The sequence below is a fragment of the Meles meles genome, chromosome 15 (assembly GCF_922984935.1).
Source record: "Meles meles chromosome 15, mMelMel3.1 paternal haplotype, whole genome shotgun sequence".
Classification (NCBI taxonomy): domain Eukaryota; kingdom Metazoa; phylum Chordata; class Mammalia; order Carnivora; family Mustelidae; genus Meles; species Meles meles.
This window is the reverse complement of record NC_060080.1, coordinates 6,568,218-6,587,387: the sequence shown is the minus strand read 5'-3', so window position 1 is coordinate 6,587,387 and position 19,170 is coordinate 6,568,218. Positions and strand designations below refer to the sequence as shown.

The 19,170-nt window shown below is 43.7% G+C and overlaps 1 protein-coding gene and 1 long non-coding RNA gene across 4 annotated transcripts in view; one reads left to right on the top strand and one right to left on the bottom strand.

Moving 5' to 3' along the window:
* Positions 1–1,909: 1,909 nt before the first annotated feature.
* Positions 1,910–6,098, bottom strand: LOC123925926. 2 transcript variants are annotated; one of them, XR_006815110.1, is made up of 4 exons: positions 5,592–6,098; positions 3,732–3,893; positions 3,316–3,417; positions 1,910–2,304 (listed from the first exon to the last, which is right to left on the bottom strand). It is a non-coding gene; the product is annotated as an uncharacterized LOC123925926 (long non-coding RNA). The 2 variants fall into 2 exon arrangements; XR_006815109.1 differs by lacking the exon at positions 1,910–2,304 and having other exon boundaries at positions 2,999–3,417.
* Positions 6,099–6,263: 165 nt separating this feature from the next.
* The window catches only part of ADAM17 (ADAM metallopeptidase domain 17), a 55,071-nt gene continuing 42,164 nt past the window's right edge, over positions 6,264–19,170 (top strand). The window contains exons 1-2 of one of the 2 annotated variants that reach the window (XM_045979587.1): positions 6,267–6,544; positions 18,510–18,642. In XM_045979587.1, coding sequence (XP_045835543.1) covers positions 6,460–6,544; positions 18,510–18,642 — 218 coding nt within the window. In that variant the 5' untranslated portion in view covers positions 6,267–6,459. Of the gene's footprint in view, positions 6,545–18,509; positions 18,643–19,170 lie in introns of both variants that reach the window. The other variant, XM_045979588.1, reaches the window with a different exon arrangement.

The following is a 19,170-nucleotide window of genomic DNA, read 5'->3' as shown; positions in this document are numbered from 1 at the left end:
CCTGGGATCGAGTCCCGCATCGGGCTTTCTGCTCGGCAGGGAGCCTGCTTCCCTCTCACTCTCTCTGCTTGCCTCTCTGCCTACTTGTGATCTCTCTCTGTCAAATAAATAAATAAAATCTTTAAAAAAAAAACAAAAAACAAACAACAAAACCTGAAAGTTTGTGCCTTTGATCAACATGTCCCATTCCCACCTCTCCCAACCCAGCACCTGGCAACCACCATTCCTACTCTCTGCTTCTTTGAGTTTACCTTTTTAAAATTACACATCTTGGGATGCCAGGGTGGCGTAGTCAGTTAAGCATCGGCCTTTGGCTCAGGTCATGTTCTCAGGGACTAAGTCCACTAAGATGTGGAACTAAGTCCCACATCGGGCTCCCGCTCAGTGAGGAGCCTGATTCTCCCTCTGCCTGCTGTTCCCCCTGCTTGTTCTCTCTCTCTCTGACAAATAAATAATTAAAATCTTAAAAAAATCTTTTTTAAAGGTAAAAAAAATTATACAACTGAGTGACTTTATACATATAAAGTGTCTGTCTTTCTGTGTCTGATTTATTTCACCTAGCTTAATGTCCTCCAGTTTCATTCATGTTGTTTCTAATGGCAGGATTTCCTTTTTTAAGGCTGAATAATATTCCACTGTAGGTCTGTACCACATTTTCTTTATCCAGCTCTCTGTGAACACGTTGTTTCTTTTTCTTTTTTTTTTTTAAAGATTTTATTTATTTATTTGGCAGATAGAGATCACAAGTAGGGAGCGAGGCAGGCAGAGAGAGAGAGGAGGAAGCAGGCTCCCTGCCAAGCAGAGAGCCCGATGCGGGGCTCGATCCCAGGACCCTGGGATCATGACTGAGCGAAAGGCAGAGGCTTTAACCCACTGAGCCACCCAGGCGCCCCGAACACGTTGTTTCTGTATCTTGGCTATTGTAAACAATGCTGCGATGAACATGACAGTCTTCGAGATAATGATCTCATTACCTTTGGGGATATTATTCTTAAAATACTAGTAGAATTGCCAGAGTTTAAACATTCAACAAATGGAGTTCTGCTCAAAAGTGCTAAATAGAACAGGTTTTCAGTGAGGGTCACTGGCTACTGTAGAACCTGAGGGAGATCAACAGCCTCCTCTCTGGGGCCTGTCAAACCAAGAGTCATGACTTGCGGCCACTTTAGACCTGAGGTCATTTCAAACCAGCACGAGTTTCTGTTTTTTTCTCTTTATCCAGTCTACTGGCTATGTTCAGTTATTCATGCGGCTTAATTACTCTGAGATTTTAAAAAATATTTATTTATTTGACACACAGAGCGAGCGAGAGAGAGAGATCACAAGTAGGCAGAGAGGCAGGCAGGGAGAGAGGGGGAAGCAGGCTCCTTGCTGAGCAGAGAGCCTGATGCGGGGCTGGATCCCAGGACTCCGAGACCATGACCCAAGCCGAAGGCAGAGGCTTTAACCCACTGAGCCACCCAGGCGTCCCAATTACTCTGAGATCTTAAGGGAGGAAGAAGGGATTGAAGAACAAAAAGAACCAACCCAGCTTCATGTTTTCTGCGTCATACAGTATACAGGAGGTATGATTCCTCTGCTCACCATGTCCAGGGAGTGGCTGCAAAGAATCCTGTGATAAAGATGCCTGATAAGAAAAAGGCATTAAGGGGCGCCTGGGTGGCTCAGTGGGTTAAGCCTCTGCCTTCGGCTCAAGTCTGGTCTCAGGGTCCTGGGATTGAGTCCCGCATCGGGCTCTCTGCTCAGCAGGGAGCCTGCTTCCTCCTCTCTCTCTCTCTGCCTGCTTCTCTGCCTACTTGTAATCTCTCTCTGCCAAATAAATAAATAAAATCTTTTTAAAAAAGGTATTTAAAAAGTGTGTGTGTATGTGAGAGAGAGTGAGAGAGAGACAGAGAGAGAGAGAGAAACAGTTACTAAAATTTTATCTAAGTGAATCTCCTTGAAATAATAGTTTCAATGAAATGGCTGGGTTCCTTCTCTCTTTGAACTTGGTGGGGGGGGATATTATCCCATTTTCAAGTAGGCCTGGTTATTTCCTTCTCCAGTTAAAGAATTTGCAAAGAGTCATCTGTTGATTGGTGAGGACCCTCCCATATTATGCTTTGCCCCACGCATGATTTATTTTTCACTTTTCTTTCTAAAAGAATCTGAAATAGGTTACCATTTCTGAACTGAAATCTTGGCAACTAGAGTTCTCGGTCGATGATTTTGTCGATAGTTGTATTTCAGCAGTGGGGCTTGGTACCGGACGGAGATTTATGAATGGGCTCATGTTTCCTGAAGTGCTTCACACAGACATGTTCACTGGCAAAACAACAACAACAACAAACCCAAAAAACAACAACATACATATGCAGCAATAATCCGCATTTTAGAAATGGAGGGAGAAAGGCACTATTCATCTAGAAGTCGAGGTAGGATTAGAATAGGACAGAGAGCGGCGAATAAGAGAAATAGAGCTAGGATGACAGGAAAAAAGTGCAAACTCAGCCAGAACCAAATAGCTATTTCTCTGATTATTTACACCGTCTTATCAATACTTTTGCAGATCTGGTAGTTAACTCTGCAACCATATGTGGCGATAAGTGTTTAATAATTGTAAATATTTTACTCTTTGTAATTTACTTTACTCTTAAATTCACTTGTAATAAGTATATAAATTATAAAGAATTCATTTTATAGCAAGAGATTGGTGAATCTCAAGAATCTTTTAATTACTTTAATTGAATCCTAAATTAAAAGAACCACTTCTGGTGTGAAGAAGAGGATCCTAGGGGGCGCCTGGGGGGCTCAGTGGGTTGAGCCTCTGCCTTCGGCTCAGGTCACGATCTCAGGGTCCTGGGATCCAGCCCCACATCAGGCTCTCTGCTCAGCGGGGAGCCTGCTTCTCCCTCTCTCTCTCTCTGCCTACTTGTGATCTCTGTCAAACAAATAAATAAAATCTTCAAAAGAAAAAAAAAAAAGAAGAGGACCCTAGGATTCAGCCAACCCGCTCATGTATTTTTTTTTTTAAGTAGGTGGTATGCCCAGCATGGGGCTTGAACTCATGACCCTGAGATCAAGAGTTGCATGCTCTATGGACTGAGCCAAGCAGGTGTCCCTGGCTGTGTTTTTTTAAGCAGATGATAGTGGCTGTGTAACAGATTACTTCTAACGTAGGAGCTTAAAACAGCATTTATTCTCTCCTACAGTTTCTGAGAGTCGGGAATCAGGGAATGGCTTAGCGTCCCCCGAGGTTGCTGTCAAGCTGTTGGGTTGGGGGGCTAATGTCACCTCGAAGCTTGCCTAGGGCTGGAGAATTCACTTCCAAGCTACTCGTGTAGTCTTCTGCAAGTCTCTGTACTTGCTGGCTGTGGGATGATGATCTCCATTCCTGTGGGCCTCTCTGGAGGCTTCCTGAATGTTCCACTGAGTGACCTGAGAAAGCAAGCAAGAAAGAGAGCACCGCAAATGGGAAAAGTAGTCTCTTAAAATCTTGGAAGTGAAATATGATCACCTCTGCTCTATGCTATTGGTCCGATGTGTTAGGAGACTGACTATACGAGAGTGCGAATATCAAGAAGCAGGGATCACTGGGGGGCTGTGTGGGGGCTGGTGACCACTGGCTACCAAATCTCTCAGATATTTATATCCTATTTGGTAAATGTAAAAGAACAACCTCTAGGGGCGCCTGGGTGGCTCAGTTGGTTAAAAGAACAACCTCTAATAATTTCAATTTTAAACGTACTTACATTATACATTATGCTGCAAATTTCATCCTGATCGGTTCTTTCCGCCATAAGAGACTGAAGATCACTGGACTAGTACTTCTTCTATCCAGTGTGTCCCTCTCCTGTTCCTCCGGTTCTTTATCTCTCGCACGCAGTGTTAATTTATCTTAAAGATAGGGACTGCTGATAATGAAAAGACAAACCTCAAATCGGAAATCCTAATTTGAGTATGTATTTGTAAATGGGAGAGAGTGCTTCATATTGGACTATCCTTGAAAATCTAGGACTTCTGGATATAAATAAGAAAATGGATCAAGAACAATACTTTTAGATAAAGAGCATTTATTGGGTCTTCTGGCTAGCTCACTTGGTGGAGCATGTGACTCTAGGTCTCAGGGCCATGAGTTCAAGCCCCACGTTGAGCATGGAGCCTTCTTTAAAAAAATTAAAAATGGCATTTATTAAACAGCTAAGTGCCTCCTATGAGCAAGACACCTTAGAGCTGTGAAAGACACCAAAAGAATATAATCTAGGATCTACTAAAGTTACAAGCTGCAGAGTACGGTGCCTGGATGTTCGGGAGATGATATTCTAATTGTGTTTTGAAATTGTATACAATGGTCACATTTTTATGGGATACAACTGATCCAGTTTTTAAATCTTCTACCTTACTTTTTTTTAGGTAGGCTCCACACCCAGCTTGGAGCCCAAAGTGGAGCTTGAACTCACAACCCTGAGATGAAGACCTGAGCTGAGGGGAAGAGAGAAAAAAAAAAAAAGAAAGATGAAATCAGAGAGGGAGACAAATCATAAGATACTTTTTTTTTTTTTTAAGATTTTATTTATTAGAGAGAGGGAAGAGGGAGAGACAGCATGGCGGGGGTCGGGGGGAGAAGCAGACTTCCTGCTGAGCAGGGAGTTCAATGTGGGGCTTTATCTCAGGACCCCGAGATCATGATCCAAGCTGAAGGCAGACACTTAACCCACACAGCCACCCAGGCACCCCTCATGAGACTCTTAATCATACCTCAAACTGAGGGTTGCTGGAGAGTATGTGGGTAGAGGGATGGGTAACTGGGTGATACGCCCTCCTCAATGCCCATGATAGAATGAGCACTGGGTGTTATACGCAACTGCCGAATAACTGAATTCTACCTCTGGAACTAATACAATGCATGTGAGTTAATTGAAATTATAAAAAAAAAGTTTCTACAAAAAACCCCCCATAACAAACAACAACGACAACAAAACCGAGCTGAGATCAAGAGCCAGAAGCCTAACTGAACCATCCAGGCACCCCAAGAGATACAATTTTTTTTAAAGCTGTGTGCAATTTACAGAGATGAAATTCGCTTACGTTTTCATTAGGTGAGCCACGTTGTTTATACGTAATGAGGGCATAGCGCAGATGAACGTACCAGGTTCACTTAGGCCAAAAACGAAAGCCAGTAACCATCGGTAACAACTGTTGGAAAGATGCTGAGATTTTACTGAGGCAAACCACAATGAACCTGTTTAAACCACAGTTTGTGTATTTTATTAGGAACTAGCCTCGAAAGTTCACCGAGCAAGGCTACATCCTATTCCTAACAATTTACCACTTCATAGTGGAGAAAAGGCGGCTGCACTCACTTTTAAGTGGAAAATGTGCTATGTCCTACTTGTATACATTTGAGTTGAACCAAAAGAGCAGTAAGCAGCCAAGCTGTTAGAATGTTTTCTTCAGTACTGTAAACACTCTCACCCAACTACACGAGCTAAAATTATGGAAAGGATTGCAAAACAAAACACAAACTGCTTTGGGCAATCTCCACTCGAAGCTACACGAAGCAAGCAGAACTTTGTATAACGCCGGCTGAACAGTCTGGCTCCCGAGCTCACCGGATGAGCTGTAGGGCTGGGGTTCTGGAATCTTTGTTGAGTTTGCAGAGCCCCTGCCTACAGCGGGGCCGACAAGAAAGTACGCGTTCAGACAGCTCGCGATCACTTCCCTCCGCCGAGCCGGGCTCGCTACGACGGCGCCGCCGGTGGCCGCACGCTGGGCGCGGACAGCGGGCTGGACACTCCGCTTGGGTCCGGGAGGCTGGCGCGTGCACGGGGCTTCTCCGGGGTCAGGCGCAGGGCCTCGGCCGTCCTGCGTCCCCTGAGCTTCGTGGCTGGGTCGTTCCCCCGAGCAAAACGGGCCAGGCGCCCCTCCCCGTCCGCCCTCGGGCGCAGGGTGGTAGGATAACGGGGATCCTGACCAGGAGGACACAGACCACGGAGGCGGGAGGACGCGCCTCTGAGGACCTACTCTCGAGCTCCCGCCTCCCTCGTGGTCACCCGGGGACACAGGCGAGGCCACGATGGTTCGACTCAGGACGTTCCGGGCCGCGACGGAGCAGGCGCCGGCCGCACCCCGGGGGCACGAAAGGGGAAGGCGGAGGGGCGGTGAGGGGGCGGGGCGCCAGTACGGGGCGGGGCGAGCGAGGGGCTCCCGGCATGCCGCGCGGCGCCCGGCTTCCGGCTGTGGGCGGTGCGGGGGTCGGCGGCGCCCGGAAGCGGGCTGAGCCGTCTTCTTGGAGCGCTCCCTGCACTTCCGGAGGCCTAAAGCCGGGCTCTAGAGTCTTCCGGTAGGCGGCGCGGGAGGAAAAAGGCTAGAGGGGCAGGGCCGGGCGGATCGCCTCCTCTCCCAATGTGAGCAGTGTCCCGAGACCCCGTCAGGCGAAAGGCTGCCTAGAGAGGTGGAGCCGGTGGCCGGGCCGGGAACATGAGGCAGTGTCTCCTCTTCTTGACCAGCGTGGTTCCTTTCGTGCTGGCGCCGCGACCTCCGGACGATTCCCCGGAGCGACTCGGTAAAGACCCGGGAGAGTTGGCTTAGGGCGGGCCGGGCGCCTAGAGCGCGCTGCTTTCGGGGAAGAGCGGGGGAGCAGAACTTTCAGGTGTTTAGGGGCGGGGTATTGGACGGTGGCGCGTCCCAAAGTTTTCGGTGCAGAAAGGGGGTGTGGCTCTCGGAGTTAGGGAAGGGAGGGAGAAGGGCTTGTCCTTCTGAATGGGAAAGGGATACTGGAAGGGCCCCCCGGTGGTGACTGAGGGCCTGGGAGAATTGGTGTTCGGGGAGTGTGTTGTGGAAAGCGGTAAGGGGGGTGGTGGTGCCTCGTATTTGGGGAGGGATGTGGTCCCGGTCCCTGCCCTACCAAGGTGTTCTGCCAAAGCCAGGACTTGGTGTGGGTGGGGGGGGGGGTGCGGATAGGAAGGGCCCAAAGCTCCACAGCTCTTTCTGGCTCTGCAGGGAGCGAACTAGAATTTCTGCTGTAGGAGGTTCTTCATGTAGTAATCTGGTTGGAAGGCGGTGACTGGAGAACTCATCCTGGACTTGGGTTTTGCGACCTTTGTAAGCGGGTACTTACTTAAATTGTAGTTTATGGGGGTGCTGGGAGGGGGCGCTTGAACCTACCAGGCCAACTCTTGATACTGCTTGAATGACTTCCTTGCCATTTTAAACAAACAAAAAAAATTACCAGGGATGACCAGTTTGAACAGTTTTGAGCCCAGGAAGTAGAGGGTTCTTAGATTTTCTTTCTTTTTCTTTTTTTTTTTTCCCAACTGACACTTTTTTAAAAATTTAAATTCAATTTAGTTAACCTATACTGTATTATTAGTTTCAGGGGTAGAATTTAGTGATTCATTGGTTGGGTATAACACCCAGGGCTCATTACATCAAGTGCCCTCCTTCATGCCCATCACCCAATCATGTCGTCCCCCCCTTACTTAGATTTTCTGAAGAGAGTGGATTTTAGGATGGACATACATTAAAAGATGTGCAATTTGTGTAAGCTCATGAAGTCTTAAGATTCTTTGCCTTACAGAAGTTGACATATAAGACAGTTTAGTAATTAAGTACGAATCACAGTATATTTTCCCAGTGTGCAAAGTCGATTTTTCAGTTGTCTTGGTCTTCAGATCCCACCATGATTCTGTGAGTCGTGTTGTGTTGGTTGAGACACTGTGTGGGTTTTCTTTGTAGCTAATTAAAACTTTCACGTTAGTTTACCTGGCAGTTTCTTTAATTTAATGGACAGAAATGGAAAGTGACTGAGGGTATTAAAGCTGTTGAGTGTTCTCACCTGAACAACTGCTTTGTGGTTATCTGGAACTGGAATGGATTACAGGTGACTAGTGTAACGAAAGGCAAGGGAGCTTGTTAGGAAGGGCTGAGATGTGAGAAGTCAGTACATACTGAAGGGAAATTTTGAGGTAGTGATGGTCAGGATGGAGGGATAGAGTAAGGATCTACTTCATAAGAATAAATGTTAATAAAAACAAACATGTTAGGGGCGCCTGGGTGGCTCAGTGGGTTAAGCCTCTGCCTTCGGCTCAGGTCATGATCTCAGGGTCCTGGGATCGAGGCCCGTATCGGGCTCTCTGCTCCGCAGGGAGCTGCTTCTTCCTCTCTCTGCCTGCCTCTCTGCCTAGTTGTGATTTCTCTCTGTCAAATAAATAAAGTATTAAAAAAAAAAGTGGCCTAGATCATGGCTATTTAAAAAAACCAAACAAAAAACCAAACATGTACTTTGAGATACTAAAATTGTATTTTTACTGTAGCATGGCTGTATCATTTTTATCATCATGCTCTTGTTCACAGATGGAAAAATAGGTGGCCGGAATCCTAAGGAAGCACATAGTAAAAAGGAAAACCTTACTTTCTAGATGAATCCTCCACAACATTCACAGATCATAGAGGTTTTGGGTTTTGGCTGTGTTTTTAATTTGCAGAGTGCTGACCACAGGTGCCAGAAGAATGCATAGACTTATCCATGCATTCACGTAATGTTGGAAGAACATTAGCTCTTCTAACCTGAACCTAGCCTCGGAATGTTATCGAAGGCTCCCTGAAGGAGGCAGCACTCAAGGCCAGACTTGAACTTTAGGTAGGTGAAGAGGGAAAATAAGGACTCTCCTGGTGGGGCACTTAGATATTGTAGTGTTGAAATAAACCTTATAGAGCATGTTTTAGTTTTTAAAATAAAACAGTAGGAAAAGAGTCTCAGAAAGGTATACTGAGTTGTCGTATTCTCACAGTGATAAATATATGCCTTATGAGTAATTTTTTTCTTTTGAAGAGTGACTCTGTGTGTGTGTTTAATGGCTCCAGATGTGATTAGTTGCTTAACTTAACCTTACCATTATTTAGATGGTCAAGATAAAAAAATAGTTTTATAGTTAAAGAGCATGGTTTATTATAGCCTACTGGTCTTAAAATGTTACTATAATTTCAGTATTAAATTTTTTTAAAGTAAACACTACCCACCATGTGGGGCTCAAACTCACAACCTTGAGATCAAGAGATACATGCTCTACCAGCTGAGCCAGCCAGGTGCCCCTCAGTACTAAATATTGATTAGGGATTTGATAACTTTTTAAAAAAGATGTTACTTATTTGAGAGACAGAGAGAACAAGAGCAGGTTTAGGTGCAGAGGGAAGGAGAGAAGTAGATTCCCTGCTGAGTAGGGAGCCTGCGGTGGGCGGTGGGGGGCCTCAATCCCAGGACCCTGAGATCATGACCTGAGCTGAAGGCAGAGGCTTTAACCCACTGAGCCACCCAGGCCCTCCCCCCACCATGGATTTGACAACATTTTTCTGAAGGATAGAAATATATACTAGAATCCTGGCTTCTGGAGTACTCCACAGGACACCCAAGATGATTTCAATTGAACTGTTATGAATTGCATAATTCAGGAAAGTTATGAGTCATGTGAACTTAGTCATGATGATATCTTCTTGAAGTTGCAGCTGGGGTGTATAAGTCTCACTCTGATTTCAAAAGTGTTTTCCCTTTGTGTTACTTTTAATAAAAGAGGATGTAGTGGGTGGAGGGAAAAAATATAGGTCACAGATGAGGGATGCAGGTTTGCATCTGAAACACATTTTGAAATTTACCTTGAGGTTATTGGTGTGGGGATTCTCCACATTGCAGTGCTTGTTTTTCATTATTGACAGCCCCATTTTGCTCAATATTTTGACGTCTGGCTTCCTCTTTTGATGTTAATTTTGCTTACAGGCTGCATTCTTTTGAAACTGAAACACTTAATCACCCTAACTGTTCCAAGGGCGATTTCATGCCAGTCTGCTTGGAACTAGTCAAAGAGAAGACTGTAGTTCTAGAATAGAATGAAGAGTTAAGCAGAGAGCCATGGTGAAGACATTGGGAGAAATCCTATAACTTTTTTTTTTTTTTAAAGATGTTATTTATCTGACATACAGAGATCACAAGTAGGCAAAGAGGCAGGCAGAGAGAGAGGAGGAAGCAGGCTCCCCGTGGAGCAGAGAGCCCGCGGAGCTAAATCACAGGACTCTGGGATCATGACCTTAGCGGAAGGCAGAGGCTTTAACCCACTGAGCCAGTCAGGCGCCCCCAAGTGTCATTGATTTTTGGGTTCTTTACCGTTTTGTATTTGTGAGGGATGGTGTTTTCAGTTGAAAGTATAATTTAAAGGAAGTCTGAAAAAGATTGATAGAGGAAAGGAGGGACTGGAGTAGGAAATGGGTTTTACTGAGGTAGGGAAGTGAAATCAAGTGCTTTTTCATATATCCCCCCCCCCTTTTTTAAAGATTTTATTTGCCAGAGAGAGAGGAGTACACACAAGCAGGGAGAGAGGCAGGCAGAGGCTCCCTGCTGAGCAAGGAATCCGATGCGGCCTCGATCCCAGGACCCTGGGATCATGACCTGAGCTGAAGGCAGGGGCTTAACCCACTGAACCACCCAGGCGTCCCTCATATATCCCTTAACTTAGCCCTGAAATCAACCAAAGGGTTTGGTATCTACTGCCCGTATTGCATCTTTCTCTCTTTCTTTCTTTTCTTTTAACATGAGTTGTAGGCCTTGACAAGTCTCATCTGCTGTCCTGGTTTCACTTACATTTGATTGTATTCTGATAACTACTTAATATATACTCTGATCTAGCCTTGTTCTCTGAAGCTCCAAACTCATGTATCCTACTGTCCACTTGATATTTCCATCTCTGTATTCACAGGCACTTCAAATATAATATGTGCAAAATTACTTGCTGTCTACTGTTTGATGAGAAGGAAGTATAGGATACAATGTTTAGTCTAGGAAGAGACAGAGGTGCTGGAAATTGTGGAAGCAGCCTCAGTGCCTAACTGGGATTTGTGTATGGACCAGTCTGTTTCCTTAGAGGGTCCCTTGGGCTGTGCTGACTTGTCTTGGGCTCAGCATTTCCATGTGATTGGTCTTGCTGGGGAATCTTGTCCCTGCTGAAGAGTTCTTGGTGGGGAATTATTGAGGCAGCTCATCCTCCATCCCCCACTAACTGGTGTAAACCCAGAAAATTAAGTTTTTTAATTCCCAAGCTCCGGGTCCACTGCCTAGCAGAGAGCACTGCTCTCCTTTTTCTCTTCCTTTAGTCACAGGGGGGGATTCACCTACATCTAGGGCCTACTTCACGGTAACCTGGCCACGTCACTGTCTTCTCTTGCATAATTTGGGGAGTCCTGAAGGACATTCAGGTCCCATGGGCCTACTGCACAAACATACTGAACATTTCACAGCAGTCCTGGCTTTTTCTTTTCCATTTCTGATGCCAGAAGTGGGAGCACGGCACTGAGAGCGTCATCTTGGGAAACTCTACGTCACACAGCAGAGCAGTCGCGAATGAGAAGAGAGCTACAGGGTTTCTGCATTATACTTGCAAGTTGTATTCCAAGAATACTCAATTTATTGCAAAAAGAAAAGAGAAATTAAGTAAAAAGTCCACAAATGTTCCTGGACTCATTTTGTACAACAGTTGATTGTCTTTATACTGGGACACCTGGGTAGCTCAGTGGTTAAGTATCTGCCTTTGGCTCAGGTCATGATTGCAGGGTCCTGGGATCAAGTCCGGCATTGGGTTCCCTGCTCAGTGGGGAGCCTGATTCTCCCTCTGCATGCTGCTCCCCCTGCTTGTGTGTGCTCACTCTCTTTCTGACAAATAAATAAAGTCTTAAAAAATTTTTTTTAAAAATATTGGTTTTATCTTAAAAGTGTTAACTCTGAGCTTGACAAAAGAAATATGGGTATAGTTTGTCATTATAGAAGTCAGTGGCCATAAAAGCATATCCCAGCGATGAAACAATTTGGGTGTGAAAGAAGGGTGGAGTGGTAGGTTTATCAAATCTGTAGGCCACTTCACACCTACACGGAGGAAGCCAGTTTATTGCAGGCCTGAAGCTCCAGCTTTCTCCTTATTCTTTGAGAACATATAGAAGGAATGAAGTAGCAGCTGCTTTTTATGGCTCATGTCAGTGTTGAGAATGGTACAAAGCACATTTGATTTCTTCCTGCTTAAAATCACTATGCGACTTATCAGTAACATAACTGCAAATATACGATGACTTAATGCAGAAAAGTCCTTTGTAAATGAACAGTGTAATTGCACACTATATAAAGAACAAGATGTAGTTGGGAACTCCCGAATCTTCGAGCATCCAGCTGTCCCCTTCTGTCAGCTCCTCCCCCAAAGCTGCTCCTACTCATGTTTTTTTTTTTATCTCAGTGAACGTGGTGCCACTATGTACCCACGTACCCATGCCAGAAACCTTGGGGGTCTTTGGGTGATTCCGCCTTCATTGCTTGGCTGCTTACGAGCTGATTTCCCAGACTCTGGCCTTGTTCCCCTCTCGCCCACGCTCCACACTGCGGTCCCAGTGAAATTCCTTCCAGCCGTTGCCTTATCCACAGTCCCAAATCCGTAACTTAGTTCTCTGGCCCGTTACGACTGAATTCTGCCTGCCTCCAGTCTCACACCTCTCCCCATCTGTGTGCCGTTGCCGCCTCCGTCTTCAGTGAGCTGCTTTTTTCTTTGAAATTATGCTCTGTTTCTTGGGAACCGCAGCGTATGTGTTATGCCCTCTACTTAGAACACTGTCTCCTCATCCTTCTGGTCCTTTTTTTTTTTTTTTTTTTTTTTTAAGTTCAACTTTCTTTTTATTTATTTATTTTTAAAATATTTATTTATTTGCCAGACAGAGATCACAAATAGGCAGGTGGGCGGGGGAGGGGGGGCAAGCTCCCTGCTGAGCAGAGAGCCCGATGCAGGGCTCAATCCCAGGACCCTGGGACCATGACCTGAGCCAGAGGCAGAGGCTTTAACCCACTGAGCCACCCAGGCGCTCCATCATCCTTCTGGTCTTAACTTCCGTACTGTTTCACTGGGAAAGCGTCCTTGGCTCGCCAGGCAGGGGCCATCCTCCTGCTCTGTCCTTCCATAACTTCTTGCAGCTTCCTCTCTCTTGGTACTTTACATACTGTATGATTTTTTTGTGTGTGTTGGTCTTTCCTCTGGTGTCATAATATCAGAAATACATTTCTCTTTCTTCTCCATTATATCCCTGGTGCCTCGAAGGTGAAACACTTCCAGAGCATGTTGAAGAAATGACAAGGTGCGGTGTGCTGGAAGGGAGGAAACCAGTGCAGGATATGTATGCAGAAAGGGAGCCATGGGGTGGCAAATTTACAAGAGCAGTAAGGGGGGGCAGGGTCTCTAAGACCAGAGGAGGCCAAGGGAGGGAAACCATGGCATGTGGCAGAGAAGAGCGGGGAGGGTTGGGCAGGGAATACCTAAATAAAGGAGTACTCTGACCTTTTGAATTGTGTCTGTTGTTTTCTAATTTTGTGTTTGTAGCCAGCTAAAATGAGAAAAGCTCAGTTGTTTACAGGACTCCTGGGACAACTTGGAGAAAGCACGGGAGGTGTTTTCGTTCTAGAGAGTGCTGGGCAGCCATTGTGGAGTGCTAAGAGAGATAAAGAAGTGGCTTATATTTAAGTTTATTGAGAGATTTGGATAAAAATAAAAGATAAACTCTTGGGAAGTGTTTCACATTCTGTTGAAACAGCTGTAGAAAGTTGAGATTACCAGTGGTTGGAATTTGGAGGCGAAGTGCAGGGAGGTGGCTGAGAGGTTCCTTGCTCGTGAGGGGCAGTAGTGAGAGCGGGCTCTCCTCTTGCTGCAGGAGGGAGTGCCAGTACCGAGTTGTCTGCGATGGCCCCAGGGCATCCAGCGTGCGCTATCTAGTTATTAGAGGACAAATTACAGTTGAGACACATTAGTTAGGTATTTTGAAGTGCTTTAGCAAGCTACATTTTCAAAGTGCTTATTATGGAAATATACCTAAAGATAACCAGTGATGTTACTATCGTGCTCTTTCTTTTTTCTAGACCTATTTTTATACATAGTTAAGATCATGCAATACAAATAGTTTTTTTAATCTACGCTTGCTTAATATGATAGTGTAAGTGTTGCCCCATGTTCGTAAAAGTCTGTTGTTACCAGCATTTTTAATGACTGTAGTTTTTTTTTTTGTCATTTGGAAGTGGCATATAATTTATCTGTTTCTCTGTTATTAATTTACCTTCTTTCTGATTTTTGTTCTTGGAAATAATGCAAGGCTGAACAAGGACCGTCTTCGTGCCTAAAGCTTTTATCTTCACTTTGAGCTGCTTCCTTGAGCCTGGTTCAGTGGCTCTCAAACTGGAGTGCATCAGCATCACCTGGAAGGCATGTTAAACACAGATCGCTGGGCCTCAACCCACGGATTTCTGACTGAGTAGGACTGAGGAGACCCGAAAACTGGCCTTTTTTAAAAAAACCATTTTTAAAATTATTATTATTATTATTATTATTATTTAAAGATTTTATTTATTTATTTGACAGAGAGCTCACAAGTAGGCAGAGAGAGAGAGAGGGAGGAGAAGCAGGCTCCCTGTTGAACAGAGAGCCCGATGCGAGGCTTGATCCTTAGGACCCTGAGATCATGACCTGAGCTGAAGGCAGAGGCTTAACCCACTGAGCCACCCAGGTGCCCCAAAACTGGCTTTTCTAACAAGTTCCCAGGTGATGTTGCTGTGTGGGGACCACACTTCAAGGATAACTGGCCTGTGTTATTGACAATGACACTATAGTATTGAGGTTAAGTTTCTCAGGCAGTAGGAGTGATTATGATCTTGAATGAAACTGAATTCATGTACCAACCTGTATCAGGGAAGTTGAAGAGCTGTAAAGGGTTGTATCAGTATCTTAGCATTGAGAATTTGTGCAGTTTGTACACACGGCAATGCTGTTTTTTGCAAGGTGCTGTGCTGGGTTTTGTGAGATAAGGGTACTGTGAATAATGCAACCAGCTCCCTTTTGGCTGTTTTACAGTCTGTGAAATAAGAACTATAACAGAAAGCCAGAAAAAAGGTATTAACAAAGTGCTACAGAATTCAGAGGGAGATGAGATCATGTTTGGTTGGCACATCAAAAAGTAGGAGGCCAAAAAGTAGAAGGTCCAAGAAGAGCTAGGATTTTTTTTTTTAAAAGATTTTATTTATTTATTTGACAGAGAGAGAGAGAAAGTGCGAGAGAGCAAGAGCGCAAGCAGGGAGAACAGCAGGGAGAGGGAGAAGCAGGCTCCCCGCTGAGTGAGGAGCCTGATTTGGGGCTTGATTCCAGGACCTTGGGATCATGACCTGAGCTGAAGGTAGACACGTCACTGACTCGACCACTCAGCTGCTCCTAGAATGTATATATTTCTTGAACTTTTAAAAAAATTTACTTAAGGCTCCACACCCAATGTGGGACTTAAACTCACGACCCTGAGATCAAGAGTCACATAGTGTACTGACTGAGCCTTCCAGGCACCCCAAAGCTAGGATATTTTTAAGGAATTTCACAAGTATGATGTCAGTGAAGCTTGAGGTTTTCAGCCGGAGAAGCCCAAGTTCAAATCTTGGTTCTGTGCTAAATTAGCTTTGTGATATATTTCTCCTTGAACTTGTTTCTTCATCTGTAAAAAGGGGATACTACACCAGGTATGTTGGTGTAGATTACGTGATAAAACACACACTCAAAAATTGTTGAATAGGGGCACCTGGCTGGCTCAGTGGGTAGAGCATGTGAATCTTGATCTTGGGTCCATGAGTTTAAGCCCCATGTTGGGCATGGAGCCTACATTAAAAAAAAAAAAAAAAAAAAAGTTGAATAAATGGTAAGTTTCTTGAAGGTTTTTCATTGGTGCTGCTAAGCATTGTAATTAACAAGGCCAAATCACCAAGGCCTATCTATTGGCATAAAAGTGATTGATACCTTTTGAAACAGCTTTTCTATGGATTTTATTTTTTTTTAAGATTTTATTTATTTATTTGACAGATAGAGATCACAAGTGGGCAGAGAGGCAGGCAGAGAAACAGGAGGAAGCGGGCTCCCTGCTGAGCAGAGAGCCTGATGCGGGGCTGGATCCCAGGACCCTGAGATCATGACCTGAGCCAAAGGCAGGGGCTTTAACCCACTGAGCCACCCAGGCGCCCCAGGATTGTATTTCAAAGGAAATTTTATTGATGAAAAACGAGTGGTAGCCAAGTAGTGTGAACTTGTTGTCATTTTATTTAATATTATCTTGAGCTAGAGACTTGGATGGACTTTTTTTTTTTTTTTTAAGATTTTATGCATTTATTTTAGAGCAAGCACGAGCACACTGGGGGAGAAGTAGACTCACCACTGAAAAAAGAACCCCACACAGTTCGATCTCATGAGCCTGAGATCTCGACCTGAGCCAAAATCAAGAGTCAGTCGCTTATCCGACTGAGCCACTCAGGTGCCCCGACTTGGATGGACTTTGATGAAATTTACTTTTATCATATAACCACATGCTTACCCATTGTTTTCCTCAGGTTTGCCCAAATATTGTGTAACAGCGAAGCATCTTTCTTTTGACCACTCTTTATAAACTGGCCCTGCCTAGTCCCTGTCTTTGCTATTCCGCTTTAATGTCCATGGCACTGACCTATGTTGTGTATCGTCTGTCTGTGCTACTGACGCGAGTGCTGCAGGAAGCAAGGACTTTGCTGTATTTAATGCTGTATCCATACAGACCAGAGTTTGGCATGTAACAGTGAATTAATGATTGGGTGAATGAACCAATTGAGGATCATATTTAGGAGAAGAGGGAAGTGAAGAGTATTGGGTCAGTTCTTTTAAAAGTGGTTTTATGGGCATATTTAACCTCAGTAACAATATACTTGTATTTTAAGCTCCTGGTGTTATATTTTTAAGGCCATTCTAAGCCCGGTGGAATGATTTTGAATACCATTCCCTCTGTAGTGAAATTTGTTGAGAGAAACGGAAAGCATCAGCTCACATATTTTTAGACAGTTTGTACAGAGACTCCAGTCACCAAAATTGTCTTCCAAAAACCCTCCTGGTTTTGGAAGAGGCAGCAGAGTTGCTGACGGAAAGTCACTTAACATTGGTGTCATGCTGTTTACTTCATGTTTACTTTTGCTCTGTACCAAATAAAAACATTTTGTTTTATCTTTGGGGCAGCACATCTTTGCTTTTCTTGGGTTCCAGGTCAGTCGGGTACAGTAATTAATACTGGTTTTTATTCAGGGATTAGTTTGGTCATATCACTTCTGATATCCAGTGGGTATCTGATGTCCAGTGGATTGCTTGTTTTGCTGTGTCTGTTGAAGACAGCAATGATTGGGGTATTACCACTTTTTTGCTCTTTAATTTGGAAAATGTAATTTTTCTGTAAAGATTTTACCTTTGGTTTGCTGAGGTCATTAATACATTTGTTGCTGTTTGCATACTACACATTAATTGATAAGGACTTGATACAGCCCCAAGTTAGCAGTGGTCAGGTCAAGTTGGTCACCTTCATCTTAGAAATTCTAAGCAGGCAAGCCAGAAATGCCTTTAATTTAGAATTTAGCTGATTGTGTAATATGATGTAATGTGATACTCAGAGATATCAAAATTATTAGCATCTAGTATGGATATGAACTCATGATTTCACTAATTGTCACAAGTGTCTTTCCTCATTGATTTGTTTGATCTAGGATCTAGGTTCACACATTGTGTTCTTGTCTATAGTAGTCCCTGCTTACCTGTGGGGGATACATCCCAAGACCCCCAGTGCCTGAAACTGTGGATAGTACTGAACCCTAGGATAGAATGTTTTTCCTTTACATACAAGCCTATGGTAAAGTTTCATTTATAAAGTAGGCATAGTAAGCGATTAACAACAGTAATAATAAAATAGAACAATTATAACACTAGACCATAATACAAGTTACATGAATGTGGTCTCTCCCAAAGTCCTGTTTTTTTTTTTTAAGTGAGCTCTCTGCCCAGCGTGGGGCTTGAACTCACAACTCCCAAGATCGAGAGTTGCATGCTGTATCATCTGAGCCAGCCAGGCAGGCACCTCTCCTAAGATCTTACTTTACTATACTTATCCTTCTTGTGAGGCTGTGAGATGGTAAACTGCATAAATGTTGAGATGAAGTGAGGTGATTGATACAGGCACTTTGATCTAGTGTTAGGCTCACGCACTGACCTTCTGATAGACCACAGCTGACTTCCCGGAACTGAAACCTCACAACTGGAAACCACAGATAAGGGAGGACCATTGTATTATGTCTTTGCTTGTCCCTTCTTTCCCATACCATTCATTTCCTGAAGAAATTGGGTCATTTATTTTGTAGGGATTCTGACACTCTGGATGCAGCGGATTGTTTTCTAAGGTTGTTAGTTAATTTGGCAATCTAATCCCTTTATGTCTTAAAAACCGGAAGTTAGGTCTTGATTAAATTCAGCTTAATTTGTATGTTTTTTGCTTTTTATTTATCTATTTTGGCAAGAATGTTTCGTAGGTTGTGCTTAGCACTTCAGAATGCATTATGTCAGAAACAGTTTCTTGTCAGACTTTATCATTTTAGTGATATTACAATTAATTAGTAAGTTTAGGTGTTAATAACCTTTTTACCTTTGTTTCAGAAAAGCTTGATTCTTTACTCTCAGACTACGATATCCTCTCTTTATCCAATATCCAACAGCATTCAGTAAGAAAAAGGGATCTACAGGCCTCAACACATTTAGAAACACTACTGACTTTTTCAGCCTTGAAAAGGTAATTTGGATTATTTATAGAAAACTATTGGGGCAATGCGGGGCTTAGTTTGGCAAAAGGAGAAGAATAAGGGTGTTTACTGGAGCCTTAGGAAGTTACATTTTAAAAATTTGTAATATAATTACAGTCAGTCATAATTCTTATATTACTTATTGCTTATTCCAAAATTCATAGTGATGATTATTAAAAACAAATGGGTATTCCAAAGGTATTAATGATGGTAATGATGTTTATGGGATTCTAAAAAAGGATTTTAATTAATTGAATGATTTATACTACCCTAAAATATTTTTTTCTACTTTAGAACCATCAGCTGTGTACTAAATAATATCTCTGTTTTATAATTGAAGACACTGAGGTTTAGAAATCAAGGATTTGTTCAGGACCCCACAGCCTTGTGGGAATAAATTAATATAGTGCCATAAATTGATATGGTCTCTCTGGGCAGTAATTTTGCTTTCTCTTAGTTTTGCAGATGTAAATCTGTTAGATAATTGCAGGTCTCGTTCAAAAGTCTTTTTAGGGAGC